Source organism: Ruditapes philippinarum, unplaced genomic scaffold, assembly GCF_026571515.1.
Source record: "Ruditapes philippinarum isolate M1 unplaced genomic scaffold, ASM2657151v2 ctg630_1_1_1_1, whole genome shotgun sequence".
Lineage (NCBI taxonomy): Eukaryota > Metazoa > Mollusca > Bivalvia > Venerida > Veneridae > Ruditapes > Ruditapes philippinarum.
In genome coordinates this window covers 92,254-114,056 of record NW_026857642.1, presented here as the reverse complement: position 1 = coordinate 114,056, position 21,803 = coordinate 92,254, and the positions used below count along the sequence as shown (strand labels likewise).

Below are 21,803 nucleotides of genomic sequence, written 5' to 3'. Positions count from 1 at the left end.
AACAAAAGAAAGTCCGTTATGAGGTCTATCTTTTGCACGTGAACAGGTCTGTTCTAGTCAGACAGACCCGGTCATGAAAAACACGTGAAAAAATAGACCTGCCTATGCGCAGAAAAAGAAAACATGAAATGTAATAAAAAATTGAAAATGAAAAAAAAAATGTATATGATTTTCTTAATATTCCTGTCTTACAAAATCTGATTACATTTTTTACACAAGATAATGTTAACAAAAAATGATGAAAAATCTTGGAATTACACAAAAACTAGACTTTCCATCTTAACACATGCCCTAACACCGAAATTTGGTGAAAAATCGTTGTTTTTTGACATTTTTATTTTTTTAAAATTAACCTTTTACCCCATGAGCATTTTGCGAAAAATGGCCGTTTTCATTGAAAAGCCTCCTGTAACAAGTTCAAACTGCTATGAAACTATGAAAAATACTTCAATACTAATGAAACTTGGCACAAATGTTGACTACACCATAGCCTCTGTAACAGCATGCTCAATGGTAAATTTCCAGTTACCATGGCAACGGGGGGACGTCTCAAAATTGCCAAAAATCATTATTTTGCATTGTTTTTTCCATCAAAACTGAGTTCAAAGTGCGACACCTTCTCAATGAATTGGGATAGAGTAAAAGGCTTTTCAGGGTCGGTTACTTGTGACCCTAAAATCGACCTGATGCCATTTTTAGCCTGTCACATGTCCAAAATTTTCTTGGCGATGAGGGGGACTCCGCCCCCTTCAAACCCCCCAAACAGAAAGGGGCACATCCCCCTTCTGGCAACCCTCTGATGATATATTTGAATGGCGGACGGCGCCGAAAAAGTGGTCACTTTTTTTAACAACATTTCTCAAACGGAAAACAGTGTTTGGGGCCTTTTTTAGGGCATTTTTTCACTGTTTGAGGCCTCAAAAAGGGGGGGGGGCAAAAAGCCGTCGAAACACGCTTATATAAGGGAAAAGGTAAATTGAATGCACTTTGCAATTATTCCAACATTCCTATATTAATTCTTAAAATAAAATTAATGGATAGCATTTCAAAAGTTAGGAAACATTTAACATTAAATCGCGTCTTTTTTCCCCAAAGTAATACAGTAAATTCTCTCTATTAAGACCACTTACGGGACTGACTCAAAGTGGTCTTAATAGTGAGTTGGTCTTAATAGTGAATAAGTCACTTTAATATCTGACGAAGTCCAACTTAACTTAATGTATACCTTGTATAGTTTTATGCACATGGTCGTAAACATAAAAACTCAGTATTAAAATAGGACATAAAACACAAAAAAGAAAAGAAAACAATATTCATATTTGTATTTTTTTAATTAAAATTAAAATAGATAATACAATTATTGTATAATAAACAATTATGCTCAACATAATCAACATGTTAATATAACCATTGTCATATTTTTACAAAGTGTGAACAGATTCCTTAATAGGGGGTCTTCGCTAATAGCGATAACATAATAAGGGACAATTACAAAGGTGTGGTACGTGTTGATCATGCGTTACACATATGGATTATAAATAATTGTATACATGTATATCCGTTGCTATTAATAACCACGATCATAAAGAAAAATAAAAAGTAATATTCTAATCTCTAGCATGCCAATCAAAGTTCATAATGAACACGCTCATTCATAAGTGATATACAATTCTGGTAAAAACCAATTTACCATTGAAAAGTGTATAAGAATATTTTGTCATCATATGTCTTCTAGTTCATCTTCACTTGCTGCTTTTCTTGCTTGGACGCCCTTTGATGCTTTGCATCAATGCTTTTCTTGTATATAGTATTATGAGCGTATATGGGTAAAATAATTGTATCTGGTGCCTGTGCAATGCCTAATTAGGCTAACAAATTAATCGTTTCTCACACCATAGCTGCATTATCAATTTTAACCATACTTGCTATAAATTGTGATCCACAACAAACAATTTTAAATGCTGTTTACCTGTTTATTACATCCTAATTACGCTGACAAATTAATCGTTTCTCACACCATAGCTGCTTAGATTAATTAGCCAGAAGTGGTTTAAACTGATCATGAAGAAGAAGAAATAGTTTATTTCGGTAACTTATACATTTACAGTATCTCGTTACATACAATAATTACAAATATAATGATTCTGTGGTCACATGACAAAAGCAAAGAAAAAAATAATAAGAAGAATATAAAAAGTTTTAACTGATGACATTCTAACGGAGAACAGACAGCTGCAAATAAAGGAACAAAAAACATCACAATTTCATTATCATTCATAGAAATAAAAAAGTTCCAGTAAGAAGAAAAACACCAACAACAGAAAAGACGTGACAATAACAGTGTCAAAAGTATTATATTACATGTATCTTTCTAACGATAATAAGGATAATAAGTTGAACCAATTAACATTTCAAAATGTGTTATGAATTAACAACGGATAGTAACAATTCTTGTCGCTTTTTATTAGCTACATCTATATATTTTCCTAAATTTACAAGTATAGCTTTATTATCTGATTGTAGTAAATCTACTAATTTATACATAGAAGGTCTAATATAGTAATAACGCTTGATAAATCTTCTTCGAATATCTTGATAACATGGACAAACTAAAATAAAATGATACTCATCTTCAATTTCTGGTAAGTTACATAATTGGCATAATCTTTCATTTCTTTGAGTTCTATTACGTCCGTATCTACCGGTTTTCAATCCTTAAGTTATGAGCAGATATTCTAATTCTACAAATATTCATACGTATACCTTTACAATAAATATTTCTTAAATAAGGTTCAAAACAAAAGTCTTTTTTGATATAACTATACAAAGTGTTTAGTACAATATTGTTTTCTATGTCTGAATGCCATTTTTGCCTAAAAACAATCAATAACTCTTTGCTTAAATTCAGATAAAAAGAAACTACTTTTGATATTTATTGGGTTGTCCCACACATAAGAAAAGCCAAATTCATTTAATAAGGATTTTACATTTTGAGCCCAATTATTTACACCAGTCAAACTATTGCTTACTGTATATCTATAAATTTCTTTCAGTATAATATTATCCGTATTGACAAGCTTAAGCCAAAATTTAATGATTTGTACGTATCTGTTGATATGTAAGGGGTATCTACCTAATTCGCCATACACTGCATTATTACTAGCACATTGTTTTACTCCTAATATTGATTTGCAAAACTTAAGGTGTACCCTTTCATATCATGTTGACGCTTGAATGCTAAAGATACATCGTTAAGCAAGCGTCTGAATCAATCGATATATATTAATGACCTCATTTGACCCGGTGTATTTGTTTACGCTAGAGGGAAGATTACGACAATTAATGGGGGGCAATAAACACAAAGTGATGTCTGGCCATTATGTTGCATGGTCGTCATACAGGTTAATGTTTTGATAAGAAATACACACAAATGTCTGACAGAAGTGGTCGTTATGCCGGATTAGTGACGTGGTCGGTATACTGGTCATTTGTCTCAATGAATAAAGAAGGCAAATATTTTGTACTTTTAAAAAGTGCCCGTAATAACGGCGTGGTCCTATATGTGGCGTGGTCGTTAGGTGGCATTTTACTGTAGTAATTTAAGCGGTTTTTGTTTAGAATATAACAAATATGGGCGCTTAAAGTTAATTTCTATGAAACTATAACAGTTGTCACAGCATACTTATTACTATTTTAAATCACCTAATCCAGAACATCTTAAACGCTCTAGAAAAATCATAGTATATAAAAATTGTACCAAACAGTCATAATCGTAAAATATAATGAAAATATGTCCGTTTCAAACGCATTTGTGATTGAAATAACGTGCATTCCTAGGAAACTGCAGCTACCCACAGTTAATAGTCAAGTCCCTGGTAACATTCCCACCCGTGGGATCAAGCGGATTGTTAAATCCCCGTTAATCTCCCCCCTCTCTCGTTGAGTGCTTTATCCTGTCTTACTATTCAACCGGTGAGAAATCAAAACTGATTTCCCTTGAAAACCTTTGAACATAGATATAGCTTGCTTATAGTGACATGCATATAAAAGTACTTAAAGTGGATTGGTCTACAAAGGGCACATCTCCCATAAGTATTCAAATATTGATAGAAAAGATAAAAATGTATTATTCGGATATTATTTTTAAAAAAAAAACTTAAAAAAGGAAATGTTGAATTTTTTGTTACAAAAAATCAGCGCCTTTTGTCGAAATTCCATTGTGTTTAAATAAACAAAAACTAACGCGCAACTTTATACACACAAAATAGTATCCATAAATTAATAGAATAAAAAAAAGCCTACCTGTTTATGCGCTGCGTTAAAAAATATTTTTTTTGCATTACATCAAATGTTTCGGATCAGCCATTGCTCAAGGCAATAGTTTTGACGGTGTGTAAGTTGGATATCGGCCTCGTACATCGATCTTTCTGTTTAGGAAAGACCTCGTACTCGGTCGATATCCTATACTTCAATTCTGAATTTATTGGACGAGTTGAATACGGTCATATTATGCAAGCCTCTGACGAGTTGTTACAGACAATAAATAATTATTGACTGATTTGTCAACATTCAAAACGCGACTAGGAATTTGGAAAACATGGAATTGTTGAAAGGCTTACGAACGCTGGGTTGTCTACTTATCCTTCCCTTTCATATTTCATTACAGTTATGGCTCGTGGGATACTTGACTACCAGTCGGAACGTCCTGATAACCTCGGAAACAATACGGATTGAAAGTAGTTCTACCACGAGATAATGTAAAATTCACTTAATTTACTACATATATTGGAAATAAACTTGTCAACAATTCCTAGCATTGCTTTGTTTGTTTGTTTCATTTTACGCCTTTTCCAACAGCATTTCAGTCTTATAGGCGGGTAGTTTCCTAACCATCGTTTCTGGAGAAATACACCAGTACTAGACTTCCCTCATCTGTGCTAAACTACCAAAGCATCTCCTGGGGATAGAACCCACGCCAGAGGGGTAACTGGATTAGAAGTCATCGACTCTAACCCCTCGACCACGGAGGCGGTCAACTCCCAGCATTAAATATCTGTTTGTTACTTAGCGTAGGTTAGCCCGTAATACCGCATTCGTTCTTTGTATTTAACTTTTGTGTTCGATGCCCTTATCTGAAGACTGACAGAAAGGGCAGAAAAGTAACGAATGCTTATTGGCGTCCGCGCCGAGCGCGGCGCCCTTATGGAATGAAATCAGATTTTGTGAAAGGGCGACATTAACTTCTCGAGCCTTTTAGTCGGTCATAATAAAAGCCGATCATTCCGATCGGTATGAGGGTGCTTGATGATCAATTAAGAATGAAATGTCACGATATGTTACAATGAATAGCGAACTGGAGAATTTCGCAATGCTAACATTTTCAAATGAAATAACCTTTTCCGTCAATAAATCGCGCTCTTCGGGGTTTTTTATTTATCATTTTGTAGTACACAGTAGGTTATCATGGTATATGTTATTGTTGTATCCTAGAAAGATCAGTTGATGACCTAAATATTCCAAAAATCTATTTATAGGTATATCTATTTATCACTCCTATCGGTAATTACCGGTCTCTCCCGGTCTATTTTGACCGGGATTTACTAGTGACCGGCGACTAGTACCACACGTTTATTGTCCGGTCTCTCCCGGTTTTAGAGTAGATGTTTGATATCGTTACAATTAGAAAAAAACAACAACAATAGCATGTTTTCAAAACATTGTGCTGTCAATGTTTAAATGTAAACAGTAATTTTAGATTTCCGCGGGAAAATATCAGAATATCAGAAATAAGTCAACATTAACCCATAAGTGAAAAGCGTTTGTTAAAATACGACTTTCTATTCGGGTCTATGTTTTATTGATCAAGTATGTAAAAATAATTGCGGAATGTTATGTAAAGATCGTACTTACGATTATCATTTCCGGACAGATAATTAATTGATTCCAAACAAGTGGGAATATACTACTCGTATATTGAAATGGAGGATTTGACACGCTTTGTTTGCTGTAGTGGTTTGAGATGAACATTAGGGGAGTGTGTGAAGAATTATGAACAATGCAAAAGTGATAATTGTAATTAATATATTAATTTCTTCTTAATCTTAATCCTTTTTCTGCTGAATTTCTTAATGACCAGCTCAGCTGTTACTTCCATTTTTGGAATTGTTCGTTATCAATTTTTGGGATATTAAAATGAAAATTTAAGGTATGTAAGCCAGCAGTATTGAGCCCGGTCATGACTGCATGGATTTTCATGCTAGCAAAGTCCTATACTAGAAGCATACGTTGATTCATCATCAACAAGTATTCCTGAATACTAGTATAGTAGAGAAAAATACTGTTTTACATATGAAAAATATAGATACAAGTCGCTATTTGCGGAGAACATGAAAGCTTGATATGCATCTGTACTTGGAATTTAGGGACATGAACTATTGGAAGGGTATTTTTATTTAATATTGAAGACAACATAATTTTATTTTCTGTTACACGACATCAAAATATTGCCTAGTTTAAAGTTGTTAAGAATTGATATTATAACAATTAAAACCTCTTTTAAGATGTTATCTGTTGCTATGCAAAATCGACCTGATTATGTATATTTTCGCGCATGCGCAACCTTCATATGGCATCATAAAGTAGAAGTAGACGTTTATAGACAATTCCACGTTCGTTTATTGTTGCAAAATAAAGCAAAATATGCTTTTATGGCATATTGGTAAAATATGCAAAAAATATATATAAAAGATTAGAAATATTTTTTAAGAATTACCCTTTGGTTCCCAGGCAAACATTATGTCTTGAATGCTTAACAATGTGCAACAGTTGGAGTTTAGTCAAATATCGCCATTACTTTACAACCTTCTGTATAGGTTGGAAATTGTGTACAGAATTAATGACTTCAAATTAGATGGGAGAAAGCAACCATCGTCAGACTTCAAAAACATAATAAATGAAATTTAAAGCATCTTCATTTAAAGTCAAATGTTGAAAAATATACATGTATCATACATGTGACCAAACAGTGTTGACTGGCAAAGAATTAAAAAAAATTGTATGTATGTATCAAATGAAGCCAGCAGATTGTACTTTATGAGAGAATATAAATCTTTATATATCTTTTCTTTTTAAATAAAACCCTTTTTTACATTGTAAAGTACGACCCGAAAGATCGCGTAAAAGTCAGTTATGAAAATTTTAACGCACTATTAGCATTCCAAAGAAACAAACATATTTAAAATCGAAATATCAAAAGTAAAATTTTACAGGAAAAAAAACAACAATACTTCATTACTATTCTTCAGTAAACACTTCATTTATTTAATTTCTAGTTGGTCTGTTTAAAACATGCAACGCTAACCTGTTGTAGAACATTTCTCGAACAGTTTAATGAAAGTCTTTCGCAACCTTAAAAGCCAGGAAAAGGAGGGTCAATTGCTAGATAACTGTGTTGTCACTAAGTTATACATAAACCATGTACATTTATACAATGTATACGTAAGATTTACCGCGGAATCCGACAATTACCGACAAAAGGTCATTGAATATTCAAATGTATGAGGTCAATATTACCAAACAATAACTAAAATCCTTAAGATTTACCCCGGAATCCGATAATTACGAACAAAAGGTCATCGGATATTCAAATGTATATATATTATCAAGCAATACAAGGTCGAATTCGCTATTCCTTACATCAATATTGACAAATAGGGGTGCCTATAAGTATACTATTTATCGCATATATCTTTTAATATCTTCTAATCAATAACTCAACACGACGACACAGCCGTGATTAGGGTGATAATGAGCAATGGAAGTTTGTTTGTTTCATTTTACGCCTTTTCCCAACAGTATTATAGGCGGGTAGTTTCCTAACCATCAAAGCAATGGAAGAAAATATATACACGTACAGTATATACAAATGAGCTAAAATTTCTAAAAATGTGGTGAATGGAATTCAGAGTTTCAAACATAATAAAGTTAATAATACTATTCAATTTGTTCAATGAAAATCATTCAATTTTTCTTATTTTGCATTAGGAAGAGAGTGTATTTTATCAAACTGTAAAATTGAAAACGAAAATTGGAGAGACAGACGATCGATCGATATTGGTCAGTCCCCTATATATTCTCGAGCTCCATTATCTATAAATCACTGATGTTGTTTTGATAGATGATGATGTGTTTTGATAGATGGTGATGTTGTTTTGATAACTGGTGATTTTGTTATGAAAAATGGTGACGTGGGTTTGATAGATTGTGATGCCGATTTGATAGATGGTGATGTTGTTTTGATAGATGGTGATGTTGTTTTGATAGATGGTGATGTTGTTTAGATGACTGATAGTGTGATTTTGATAGATTATGATGTGGTTTTGATAGATGTTGAGGTCGTTTTGATAGATAGTGATGTCGTTTTGATAGATGGTGAGGTCGTTTTGATAGATGGTGATGTCGTTTTGATATATGGTGATGTCGTTTTGATAGATGGTGATGTGGATTTAATAGATGGTAATGTGGTTTTGATGATGACGTCAGTTTGATAGATTGTGTTACGGTTTTGATAACTGGTGATGTGGTTTTGATAAATGTTGCTGTCATTTTAGTACATTGTGTAATTATATTGATAATGTTTTGGTTGTGATACATTTATATGGTGTTGCCATATAATATATGGTCCAGTGGTTTTGATACATGGTGTTGTCAAGTTAATATATGGTGAAGTTTTAAAATATAATTGTGTCGGTTTAATAAATGGTGCTGTTATTTTGATAAATTGCGCTGTGGTTTCGTTTTTGTGCTGGTATTTTATATATAGTGCTGTGGGTTTTACAAATAATGATGTGGGTTTGATATTTGGTGCTTTCGTATTTTATCCTGCGCAGTGGTTTAGATGCATTGTGATAAAGTTTCTGTTTGTATAAATTGTGATGGTTTTTTGATTAATAGTTAATAGAACTATCGTCTTTATTTTCGATAATGTATAGTTGTTCTGACCCCGTAAAATGGTTGTAAATATGTTATCAGTTGGGTAATGCCATAAACACTTGAAATGTGGAGCTCTAAGAGCATAATATTCCAAATAAATTGTAGTGCCCAAGCACATAACCTTATCATATATATCAATAAACCGCAGCACCCTCTTTAAAGACCAAAGCACCGATATATCAAAACCACAGTAATGACATATTTTTTTCAAGGGTGCCCTTTTGTATATGAAATAATGCACAGCATTTGAAATCAAACTGAAAGACGCTACACGTTGAAAATAATTCTTAAAGAAGTAGCATAAATTATGAAAAGACGAAAGAGGACAGTCGAAATGAACAAGACATTGGAACTAATTGTTAGCATAATAAGATATCTTGCAAATGTTTTATAGCTCGGTATTATAGCGTTAGACCAACTCTCGTCGGTCAAATATGATATGACATCCTTCGTGCTTTTAGATATTTACATAATTTCCTTTTCATTTTAGCAAATATTCTTATACTGCACAAGATATATATATTATGAAAAAATATGTCATTATTCTGTGTCAGTTTGATCCATAAACTTCATTTGGACGAAATGTTCTACGTGAGGTCGATGTACAAAATAAACATGTTAAAATTTGTGCTCTCTATATCAGTAATAGATAATAAAATTCAAATAAAGATAGATAAAATACAGATGATATCAAAGAAATATGTCGAAATGCTCGTTTTATCATTTTTACTGTTGTTTATGATATTGATTACGCGAGAATATGTGATTAATACGAGTATTGTTATTATTAAGTGGCTCGCTGATGGGACCTTTCCGCTGTTGGGGCCTTCATTTTGTGTGGTCTTTTTTTTGGTGGAACTTTACTGTATATGTAAATATTTGTAAACATATAGTCTCAGATAATTCTTTTTAGAATGACCATATTGTAATTGTAATTTTATATGTCTTTTAAAATTGTTAAATATGGATGAGACTCAAATAAAATAAAATATATTATCAATATGCTATAATAATGACACAATCGAGCACTTTGCAAACTAATGGTAAATTTATAGGACAGATAATCGCACGAGTTCAAACCCCGTAAAGGAAAGTTCATTGTTTCCTTGAGCAAGAAACTGTCACTCTATTTAGAGCTTAGTACTGGCACGGATTTATATTACAATAAATCCGTCGTTAGTTTCAGGAATGATTGAGAGTATGTCTATAAATGTATTGCTTCCATTAAAATCGAACTAAAACAAATTTTGTATAAACTAAAACAGAGACTCAAAATCAAAGCGTCAGAGGAAATGATGTTGTTCAGTTCCACATTGTCGTAAAGTTTCAAAAATCTATATACATGTATCTTCGAACGATAAAGATTTACATAAACTATTTCTAAAGGCATTGCAATCAATATCTTATGTAGCATGTGTTATTCCATTCAAAACGTTAAAAGATAAATTAAAAGGTAAAATGGCTTCTTTGCGATTCTATCTGCAACTTATGAATAACCAAACTAAAAACAAAAAATACTTTCTGACACATTTTCTTTACACATTTACGAACTATTAAGTAATATGTTATTTGTGAAAAATAATTATTCGGTTGTTTGTGATAAAGTGAGTTGGATTTGTTACGGACGAACTCCGTCTGAGACAGTTTGACTTTCTGTAAGATATACAGGGAAGAAGTGAATATAGGTAAGAGTTCCTTTGATCATTTCAAACTTTGCGAACTGAAATCGGCGAATCTCATTGGCCATTCTAGTTTTGTAAAATAATATGAAGGATCATTCTGAAATGTACGTATACACGTTTAAATTACTAAAGGAGTTTCGAAAACAAAGTTTAAAATTTGAGACCTGTTAACCGTGCTTCCTTACGTTAAACATTTAAATTACTTCACTGCTTTTAAAATTTCAATACAATCTAATGAACAGGTTTTTTCAGCATAAGAATGTGATATAGATAACATTTTATATCAATTTTGTATAAAATAACTAGACCACAAATAACGCTCACGATCCTTGAAACGCATGTGTATGAAAATTCCGAAGGACACAACATTAAAAACTCCGAACTCTTCTGGTATACTCAGTAGATTATGCTCAGTGTTAATGATATCATATGAATATTGTTGATGTGTTTAATTGATTTGAATTTCATTATTCTCATACATATAATCTTTCCATATTATTGAAGCACATATTAATGTGCACACAATGAATATACGTCAGGGTAAATAACAGTTACGGAAACAAGAACATTATTTAAGTGTTTCCTAGATATAAACATTAAATGCTATGTCAACTACAGTAAGGGTAATTTTACAAAATAATTTAAACCAATAAATATTACATGGAATCTTAAAGATTTTTTTCGGTATTTGCATGGGTGTCCCAGATCCAATGATATATGAATTATGTTTGAGTCTAAAATGGCATTCATCATCTATAAACAAAATACACGAGGAAACATTAATTGAATGAAAATATCAAGTACGAATCAAATTATATTTATTTGTGGTTGTTGTTTTCGACAGAATAAAAAAATGCACATGTAATTACTTTCATTATCACTAACATTTCATTATGTATTAATTACTTAGCAATAACATATGCAAGTACAATTATGCTTACTTCAGTCGAGTATCTTTTTAAAGATACTTTGTTTAATTTCTTAATTATTTGGAATCGAAGTATTGAGGAAGTAAAACGACACAGTGTGCCTCATGCTAAACCAATTTACTTGAAAAAGAGTTTCTCCGTATTTGTTGTTTTATTGGATTTAAGTATAGGTGTCTCGAGTTTTCATAGATGACAATAATTAAAATTCTAAGTAAATAAATGCGAAAACACTTATTTAGTATTCAACTACTGATAGTGTTAAAACAAAATTACTTCTTTTACTGCAGTAATAAATAAACAAAAAAGTTCTATCTCGCATATAGAAATTATACCCTTTTCGCATGGTTAGGACGTATTTTTTGTTTTGTTTTTACATACACTTCAATGAGGATTTGAAAACTGTATTGATATAATATGATAACAGTACTGTTGTTTCATTGATTCTAAAAGGAAAAAAAGAACTCAAGTGATATAAGTTTTTTTGCACATGTTATATATCAGTGTAGTTTTTTACAGAGGTTAGAATGGGTCGGGGATATCACAAATTCCCAGCAACAAAAAACATAGTTTAATAAGCTGGTTTTGGTACAATAAGATGAATAAAATATGGAGTTGCGATAAAACAGTTATAATATATGAAATTCGTTATGCACGGGGATATAACATTGGCAGTCTATTTATTTAATATTATATACATTGTACAAATAATAACTTGAAAGTTCTTCATAAGTTGCAGCTATATGATTTATTATTATTACCCCTCACTTTTTTCGTAATGCTAATTTCCCATAGGCCTCTGGGAGTTATTTTTACTGTTAATGCAAGTGTACCACGTGACTAAGAATTTTGTACTGTTACATAGGTAACAGTAATTTTTAACAGTATAAAATCTGGTCACGTGGTCTATTTTCTAAATAAAATGAAATAAAATGGCCGCCATTTCTCTTTCGATTCATTCTTATTTTCAACGTTAAACCCCGATAGGACATCAATTTCATCTCTGAAGTAACTATGACACTCATAAAATTTAGTTGTTTGCAGCCTGGTGTGCTTTTCGCGTATAAAATATCTTTTGTTGAATAGTCAAAAAATGAACATCCGTTTTCAACGGAAGTACTTGCAATGTAAATACAGTAATTATGTGTCAAACTGGAACATGCAGACGATTTAAGCATGCAACAAAGGATTATTTTACAATTTTAATCAGTGAAACGTTACAGATATGGTGGACAGACATAGGATATCATCGTTATTTTGTCAAAAGCCATGCTAAGAATATTCTGAAAACAGAAGGATCAGATTTCACAGATCATAACCGTGTAATTGGGTTGGTGTTTTGTTTTCTAAATAAAACCTAGCGTATTGTATGTTTATGATTTTAAGATATCATCACTTGCTTAAAGAATAAAAGAAAAAGAAAACTTCTCAAGTAGGCCTAAAGTACACTTAAAACTTAAAAGGTAAGGACAGTTTAGTTATTGTTACTCTTGGTTTGTTTTTGTTACAGTTAGATTTAGTTGACAATTTCAGATCATTTCAGTATTTTTGTTCGGGGTAATAAAATAAATAACACATGGGTTTGTGAGTAACAGTAAGAATATCATCCCTCGTAAAAAATACTGTTACCCGAGGCGGTAATGATATTTTTACTGTTACCCACAAATCCATGTGTTATTTATATACTATTCCTTATCTTGAAAATAAAATAATGTTTATCTTTATGACAAAATTGTTAAATAAAAACAACTGGTAATTAATTAAAACTGTTTAAAAATTATTTTTTTTGAATCTGGCTTTTTATATTCGCAACAAGATCTTCAAATTTCTTCGGTCTGATATGAATCTTGACTTGAGCTTAGTGACTGGATCCCATTGTAGGAACTTCCTGGTACTCAGCGTCCTCAAAGATGATTGGTGAGAAATCGCGGACAAACTCTTTCTTTATATACGGCAATATGGCGACCTTCTCATCATAATACATTTTGTCGAACCATGTTGGTCCTACCGGATGTGACGTTTGTCCTGGAGTTGTTATTCCTACAGCAAGGGTGTTGCTGTGAATGTTAAAGTCGTACGGTGCTGACCACATGACAACAAGTCGACGTTGCTGACTAACAGCTGTCGATTCTATGAGCCAAGACGCAGTCCCGTAAACACCTGTAGCGGTACCAGAAGCTTTGTGAGATATCATCACCTCTTTCTTTGCCGGTAATATTGTCACAGGTGGAGACGAAAGAGTTCCTCCCTTTACGTGAGCAATAGGAAAAGCTAAAACGTATTTTGTCCAATTTTCTATTTCGATACCGCACGTGACCGCATAACCGTCTGCCATTAACGCACTCATTGTTGTTCCCGCCACACTGGTTCCCGCGCTTACCGCGGCCGCTGCAGCAGAATTTATTGCTGATATTGTTGCACTTATTGATTCATTTTAGTCACTGGAAGACAAAATGTCGGTTGAAATAGTCCAAGACAGGACAAAATACGCATTGCTGAGCTTATTGTAAACATTTTAGAACTGTGTGCACAGATATTATTGTATGTTACTATGTTGTTTAATAGCACTTACAACAAGTTTTTTTCTCAACTGATCACTTATATAATATGAAAAATTGGGTCATGATAAAATGTCAAAGGTCGACTGATAAGATAGTCTCATCATGCAGGCAAAACGTGTTAAATCAAAACTTACTTTGGTTTTTATTCTTTTGACATAAGCAGAAAACAATGCTGACACGCATGTTGCATGTGCACTGTAAATGTGGAATAATAGAACACATAATAAACGCCTATTTGCAGATATTGAACGCCAAGACGCGTTTCATTCTTTAATGCTTGTGTTTATTTTTGTCTCAAACCGTTCTATATTAACGCCTTATGATCATCTGGAGTTGAAATCTTATCGTTGACGTTAAAAACCTAACACCAAATCATTCCATTATTGAACATATAATAAACATTTAGGTGTTCTACTTTTAAATGCCAGACGCGTTCAACTCCCATGCAACAGATAGTGAACGCATAGAACATGTTCAATGTTAGGTATGTTAAAAAAGTTAGAATACTGATGAACACTTATGTTTAGATTTGAACACGTGATAAAACAACAGATCTAAGTCGTAAAAAGAAGCAATCATATTGAGATTTTTTAAATTATTCTTCAGTCATTCACAATAACCAAATGAATAATGTTATTTAAAACTTCTCTCTTTTTCTAACTCTAAGCCTTATAAACAGTTATAAAGAAAAATATTTAAAAGACTTTCACAATTATGATCAGACTGCAAGTCCTTACAATAATTTTAGTACATATTAACTTGGAACATGCGTTTCGGCTTCCTAAAATTTCTTACAGAAAATAAAATTATTTTCTTAAAATTTCTTTTTTATTCATCTCAAATACAAATTGCTGAGAGAGTCTGTGTTGGGCTTTCTTTAGGGATTCTGTTTATCTCTATTTTATTCAAAAAAATAACAATAAACAATGTTCTATGTCGAAAACAAAGTAAGTTTCAATTAATTGAATTTTAAACACAAACGGACAGTCTCCAAAGCAATTGTTCTCTCCTCTGAATATCATTAAATTGTGTGTTATAATTTGTCTCCAATTTAGCAGGAAAATCACATTCTTCATTATCCTTGAAAATATAAATGGAATTCATTTACATGAACATAATCTACATTTCCAACACTTGTTAACTATTTGATTTTGTTCCAAAATTGAACAAGTGTGAACGCGTCCGGTGTTCTCCTTATTTACAATTTGGAATGTCGTTTGAATTTATAACTTAACTTTGCGTTATGGGTTAATTAATTAGAATAAGATTAATTAGAAGATTAGCCAATTGCTTTACTATAGACATTGCAAGTTCGAATTGCGAACTTTATTTAAGCATCTCCCCAACTCAAACCCTGCCCCTTCATATTTTTCAAGGGTATTTACATATTTTCTTTATAGTATAACATAATTATATTTAAGAAAATAGCTGTTGAAAGCTTGTAATATAATCATCTATATATATACTATTTGGAATATATACATTTAAACTAAACAAATATGTTGGTTTAAAATCATATTGTTATTACAAATTTATTTTCAAATTCTACAGATTACGCAAAATAGCTTCTTCAGTAGATTAAATGTCAATTGAAAATTCCTAGTAACTTTTCTATTAACGAAATGCAATTAAATGTTGCTTCTTTATTTTTTTGAAAGACGTCAAAAATAAACCGTTCTAGTAACAGATGTTCGCTTGTACCCACACATCTACATTATCATGGGTGAAATCTACATCACACAAACGTCATCAAGTCTATGGTGATTAAAATTAACGATTAAAAAATTTCAATATTTGACTCTCGAGAAAGAACTTTTGCTTATTACATTTAATTGTGCATCTAGTTATTAGAAGCAGTAACGCCGAAAATACACAAATTGACTGAGAAGAAAATTAAATAAATTATTTTCAAAATATTCATTCATGTTAAGGTCTTTCAAAATCTAGTATATGAGTTTGAGTTTTGCTACTTTTTATTTGAAACTTGTAAAGACTGTAACTCAATAAGATACTATTACATTTTGAAAGTTTTGATTGGTATTATTTCCTTATTATTATATACGTAGTTTCATTACAATCTTACAAGGTAATTGCAAAATATGCGCCTTGGTGTCTATCTTTTGCACCATGAATAATTATGCCAAGGTTTTAATTTGTCATTGACGTCAATATTGATAAAACTTGTAGCCCTTTGTTTCTATAAATTCGCATGCGATTTCGACACGAGTTATTTCTGGTAAACTATTGATAACTGACTTGATTTATCTGATAGTGTTTATAAAGCATTGTGTCTTCTTTACAAAAATGTTCTCAGATAAGTTATTAATAACAGATATTCATTTAGATTAAGCAATTAAGTAATAGAAAGAGCATCGAAACACGAGGCTATCTGATTTGTACGAGGGGGCATAGTCCCCCAGAATAAATCAGATTGCCAAGTGTTTTGATGTTCTTCTCTTTTGTATCATAGTCAAACATGAAAACATGAAGTGTAGGCCAACGGCAAAAATATAAACTTATTACGAAGGTTATAATATTTTCGAACCCCAATAAATTTTGAAATTCAGTTTTCGATGACGTACATTTTACAATGTGGACATAGTATATTTCTCTTTCCCTGGAACTCCGTTGTGCCAGCCAATTTCTTTTTCTATATTATGTGATGATAACGTCAATTGCGTCAATTGTACTTTTTATTTATTTATGTTTACACAATTTAAGATTTTTTTCAAATTCAAGGTCATACTTGCACATATTTTATGTTTGTAATCTACTTGAATTAGTTATTTCTGAATAGCATGTTTGATTATATATATCTAACATTCTATTTTTATGAATATCTGAAATGATATATGAATTTAGCTTTGTTGTTGCCATAAGAAAGAATTAGAGCGTACCCGTATGACGTCACGCGTACCTGCGGCGGCCATATTGGTAGACAAAAAAAAGTGACACAGGGTAAGAAATCAGGTCTATAATGTAACTTACATTCTTTAACATTAATTTTCTCAAATAGACTTCAGATATGCCTTCTTTTTGTGCAGTGTTTGGCTGCTCTAACCGACATGATCGTGAAAACGACAGATCATACTACAGATTGCCTAAAGTTATTTAACACCAGGGTGAAAAGACACAGCAGCTTTCTCAAGATCGACGAGATAAATGGTTGGCTAATATCGCTCGAATTGATCCAAGGGCCTCCAGCTATGATAACCTTCCTATCTGCTCTGATCATTTTATCAGTAAGTATTAAGTTATTAGGTTATATATTTTGTAATATAGATTATTATGTCATTTATTTTTTGGGGGTCATTTATGAATGATGAGGATCTGCGGCTGTTCTACCACACTCAACAGTACCAGTTTATGCAAGGCATCTGCGACATTTTTCTACCGGCATATGCCTTTAATAAAAAAATCTTTTCTGTACATATGCAGTATTTAGCATAACATCATTTATCATTTGTTAGATGTTTTATTTATACAAATATTTGGTGCTTGGGACTACATAGTGCTCTCAATATAGTGATTTTAATAGTGTCCTTATAGTGTCCTTTAAAAAAATAGTGAATGGTGATGAATGCAAAATATATGATGTAAATGTGGCCTTTTTTGCCAAACAAACACATTTAAGGGGGGTATTAGCCCCCTAATGCATTACCTCCGTTTTGAAGAGTATTCAAATAGGCTAGAACCCTACTGTTAACTACTTTGAAAATGGAGGGGGCCAATGAGGTTCAATCCCCAGAAGGGTCAACTTTTTTTTTGCTTCTTTTTTTTTTTTTAACATTATTTTATGTATCTCTTCATGTCCCATTTTGGAAAGAAAAAAGTGTTTAATCTTTAGATTTTTTTAAATTTATATAAGTATTTATTGGCTAAATTATGCTTAATCTAGTAATAAATATGGTACCTGATAATTTTTCAAAGTGTAATATAATCAAAAACTAGACGGTAAAAAGTATTTCAATATTTTACAAGATCAACCAATATACCTTTTTAAAAATTTTAGGGAAACTTTTGGGAAAAACAGGCACTCCCATTTGGTAAATTTTAAGAAAATTTTTTAAATTAGGCTCCCTAAGTAGAAAAATGGTCAGACATGTGGGGTAAAAAATGGGTGGGGTAGGGTAACATTTTTATACAGATTTTCATAAATTTTAAAAAGTAGAAACCATAATTTTGCTTATGTGGATTTTTGTTAGCTGAATGTACTTCTTGGGTTTTCTTACCAAAAATTAATGGGAAAAACATTTTTTCATTAAAATGTTATTGCAGATTATTTAAAGGTTTCGCATTTCTAAAAACGGGCCCCTCATAACATCCTAGCTTGAGTTCAGAAAAGTGGCCATAACTTGATTTCCGTACGGTAAACTTTGTTAAAATTTTGCATACAGGTGTACTTTTAGGTATACATCTGACCTATGATGTCAATTTTTTAGTTTCTGATAGTGCCCATTAGGGTCCTAATACCTTAAATGATTTTGTATTCCTTTTCAGATAAACCCGCAGACTTGTATGATCAACTCAACCCTGACTGGGCACCATCAGTGAAAATGGCCCGCTGCCATGTTCTGAAAACACTCACACCAACAAAGTCACTGTATAACCGGTCATTGATCAGATCATCAAAAAGTTAGACACTGCTGCCGCCTCTGCGCTATTGCAACTAAGTTGTGGTAATAACGAGACAGACACTGACCTGGAGATTGAAAGTGGTACAGCATCACAGATAGATGTCACATGCAGTCTGCTTAAAGCAATGGATAGTGAAGTGCAAAGACTTTCAAAAATGGAAAATGCTAGATTACAGCAAACAGTTGACCAGCCAAAACTTTTTGACCTACCATTCTTCTATGGGGAATGAATGCAAAGGAAAAATACTACACAGGACTTACCAACTTTTTTCTGTACTCAAAGCCCTAAATTGACTATGTAGAGCAAAGAACATTTCAATTACACATAAAAGTGATCTTTTGGTGGTGTTAATGAAATTAGTGCTGAATGCATCCAATCAAGATCTGGCAGTCCGGTTTGGTGTGTCTGATACTACAATATCTAGGGTGTTCCCCAAAATGTACTAAAAAATACTTAACTGTTTCTACTGAAAAACCCCTAATTCACTGGCCCCATAGAGATGAAATGAAAAAGGGCCAAAGCCCCAAATTTTTTTAGGGCAAATTTTTTTGGAAAAAAAAGGGGGCCCCTAAAAATTGAAAAACTTTAAAATTTTCAAAAAAAAGGCCAAACAAAAAATTTAGAAACGCACTGTGGAAATCCTGGTCAAAATTAAAACAAAAAAACAAAGAAAAAACCTTTTTTTGGGTGTGACTCCACAGGGTGTAATATCTTTCATATCAAATGGCTATGGAGGCAGGGCAAGTGATAAAACAATAACAGAGACTTGTGGTATTCTGAATAAACTTGTACCAGGTGATGTGATCCTTGCAGACAGAGGGTTTGACATTCAGGATAGTGTGGGGACTATGTCTGCTCAAGTTTATATACCGGCCTTCACCAAAGGTAAAGCTCAGCTTGGAGCATTGGATGTCGAGCGGACAAGACGGATAGCAAACAGTCGAATTCATGTTGAACGAGTGATTGGTGTTGTTAGACAAAAGTATTCTATCCTTTCATCAAGAATAGCTCATGATTTTCTTCAGTCTGATTCAAGTGATGACTTGCCTCTTGACAAAATAGTTCAAGTCTGTTGTGGTCTTACAAACATGTGTGACTCCGTTGTACCAATAAATTAATTTACATACAATGATACAGATTGTATAAGTGTTTGAGCTTCAAATGAATTCCTTCAAGCTACAGAACAGTGTTTTTGATAGTGTGATATATTTGGTACTCTTAGACATATACATGTAGCTGCTAATGTCTATCACCAAAATGTATATACTTTATTATTTATTTGCTAAAATGAATATATATGTATTTGCCAAAATAATTATATTTATATGCAAAATAATTATTGACTATGTCTTTCATTTAGTCACAGTGTATTTATTTATTTATTTCAAGCAAGGACATATTATGATGTCCAATTGGTGCTGATTTAAGCTCTTAACTTCATGGTATAGAATATGCTCAGATTACATCTATAATACTGATTTGAGAAAAATTGATTCCAATGCTAATGCTTATGTCGACAAGTAGTGCTTTTATCTCATGTGCCCAATTATTTCCGTTATACGATATATTATTATTATTATTTTCTTCCATTACATTATACTCGTATATTCTTCATAATAATGAGCTATTTTCTGAGCCCAAAATTTTGACTTATATTTAATCATCATAAATTTTTGTCGTATTCTCTTTTGATACCGTCCTAGTAGTAGTACGGGGTGTACTAGTCAACTTTTTTTAACGCTAAATGTCTTTCTTATCAATGAACAGTGTCTTAACCGTCGTGATTCCCTATTATTTCTGCGTCGTAGTTTAGGATTGATTCAAATAGTAAACATTTTTCTTGTGTAGATTGGTCTGTTTGATTAAAAACAATAAACAAAATATGTAAATGAAGCTAAGAATGTTGAGCAAGTTTCTTTTGTGTACAAAGCATGTGAACCTGTTCCTTCTTTAACAAGTTTTTTGAAATATAAATGACCTTTCAAATTTGTCGAAACATTTTTCGAAATCTATGAATGCCAAGTATAGTTTTTTACGAGAACATGATGTTTCATCAATAATAGCTTGTAAAAGAAAAATACAGCTGACAGCTTTTTCCCTTTTGGAATCCATATTGATTGGTTTTGTTATATTTGGTTATCCATTTTGTAAGACGATTTGATCAAACTTAAGAATATATTTTGCAGTGATAGTTATAAGCGTTATCCCTTTTCATTAATGTCCACTCCCTTGAATATTGGAACTATGATTCCTGACCCCGTTACATTAGATATTCTCCTGATTAAACAATTCTGTTAAATAATTTTAGTATTATTTGTGAAATAAATGGAAACGTGTGTTTCTATTTCAGCGATCACTATATCAGAACCACTACATTTAATATCATTTTGTGAATAGATTGCTTCTTTTATGTCTGACATAGTTATTTTACAATGTCTCCATCCCTCATAATTACCACTTACGTTCAAATGTGTATAATCTGAACAATAGAAACATTAAAAAGCACCTCTTTGACCGCCCCTGAAGACGCCTCACCTTCCATAGTACGATGAATAGCATTCACCGGCGCTGAAATGTACACAGAAAGAACAATTAGTCTTTTTGACCGGCGATTCCTTCGTTTGGAGCCAAATCTCTATAAATGTTTCAATAAGGGTTTGTTTGAATAATAAGCATCGTTCGGTGCTATTAAGATTTCCTTCAGTACATGTTTTGGAAATACAAGAACCCACGACGGGTAAAAATGGGTTAATAAAGAGGAAAGTCAGGAGGGTAGAATCACATTCTAGTTTTCTTAAAAAAAGCTTTGAATTTTATATAAATGTTTAAAAATTTAATAAACTCATCCTGCGATTGACGGTGGCTTTCAAACAGATCGTGTTATGCCTGCAGTTTTTTGTATGTAATATAAGTTAAATGAGTGTCCATCTGTCAAAAAAAGCATAAACAATAGACGTTGGAGCACAGAGTTGTGATTATTACCTTCGTTGCGTTCTTTGAACGCC

General features: G+C 32.3%; 1 protein-coding gene across 1 annotated transcript; it reads right to left on the bottom strand.

Annotated features, from left to right (window-relative positions):
* Positions 1-13,357: 13,357 nt before the first annotated feature.
* On the bottom strand, positions 13,358-14,033 carry LOC132750475 (tereporin-Ts1-like; the record flags this gene model as incomplete). Its single annotated transcript, XM_060740470.1, has 1 exon — positions 13,358-14,033. A coding segment is annotated over one exon (576 nt), but the record flags the coding sequence as incomplete, so codon positions are not given.
* Positions 14,034-21,803: the final 7,770 nt, after the last annotated feature.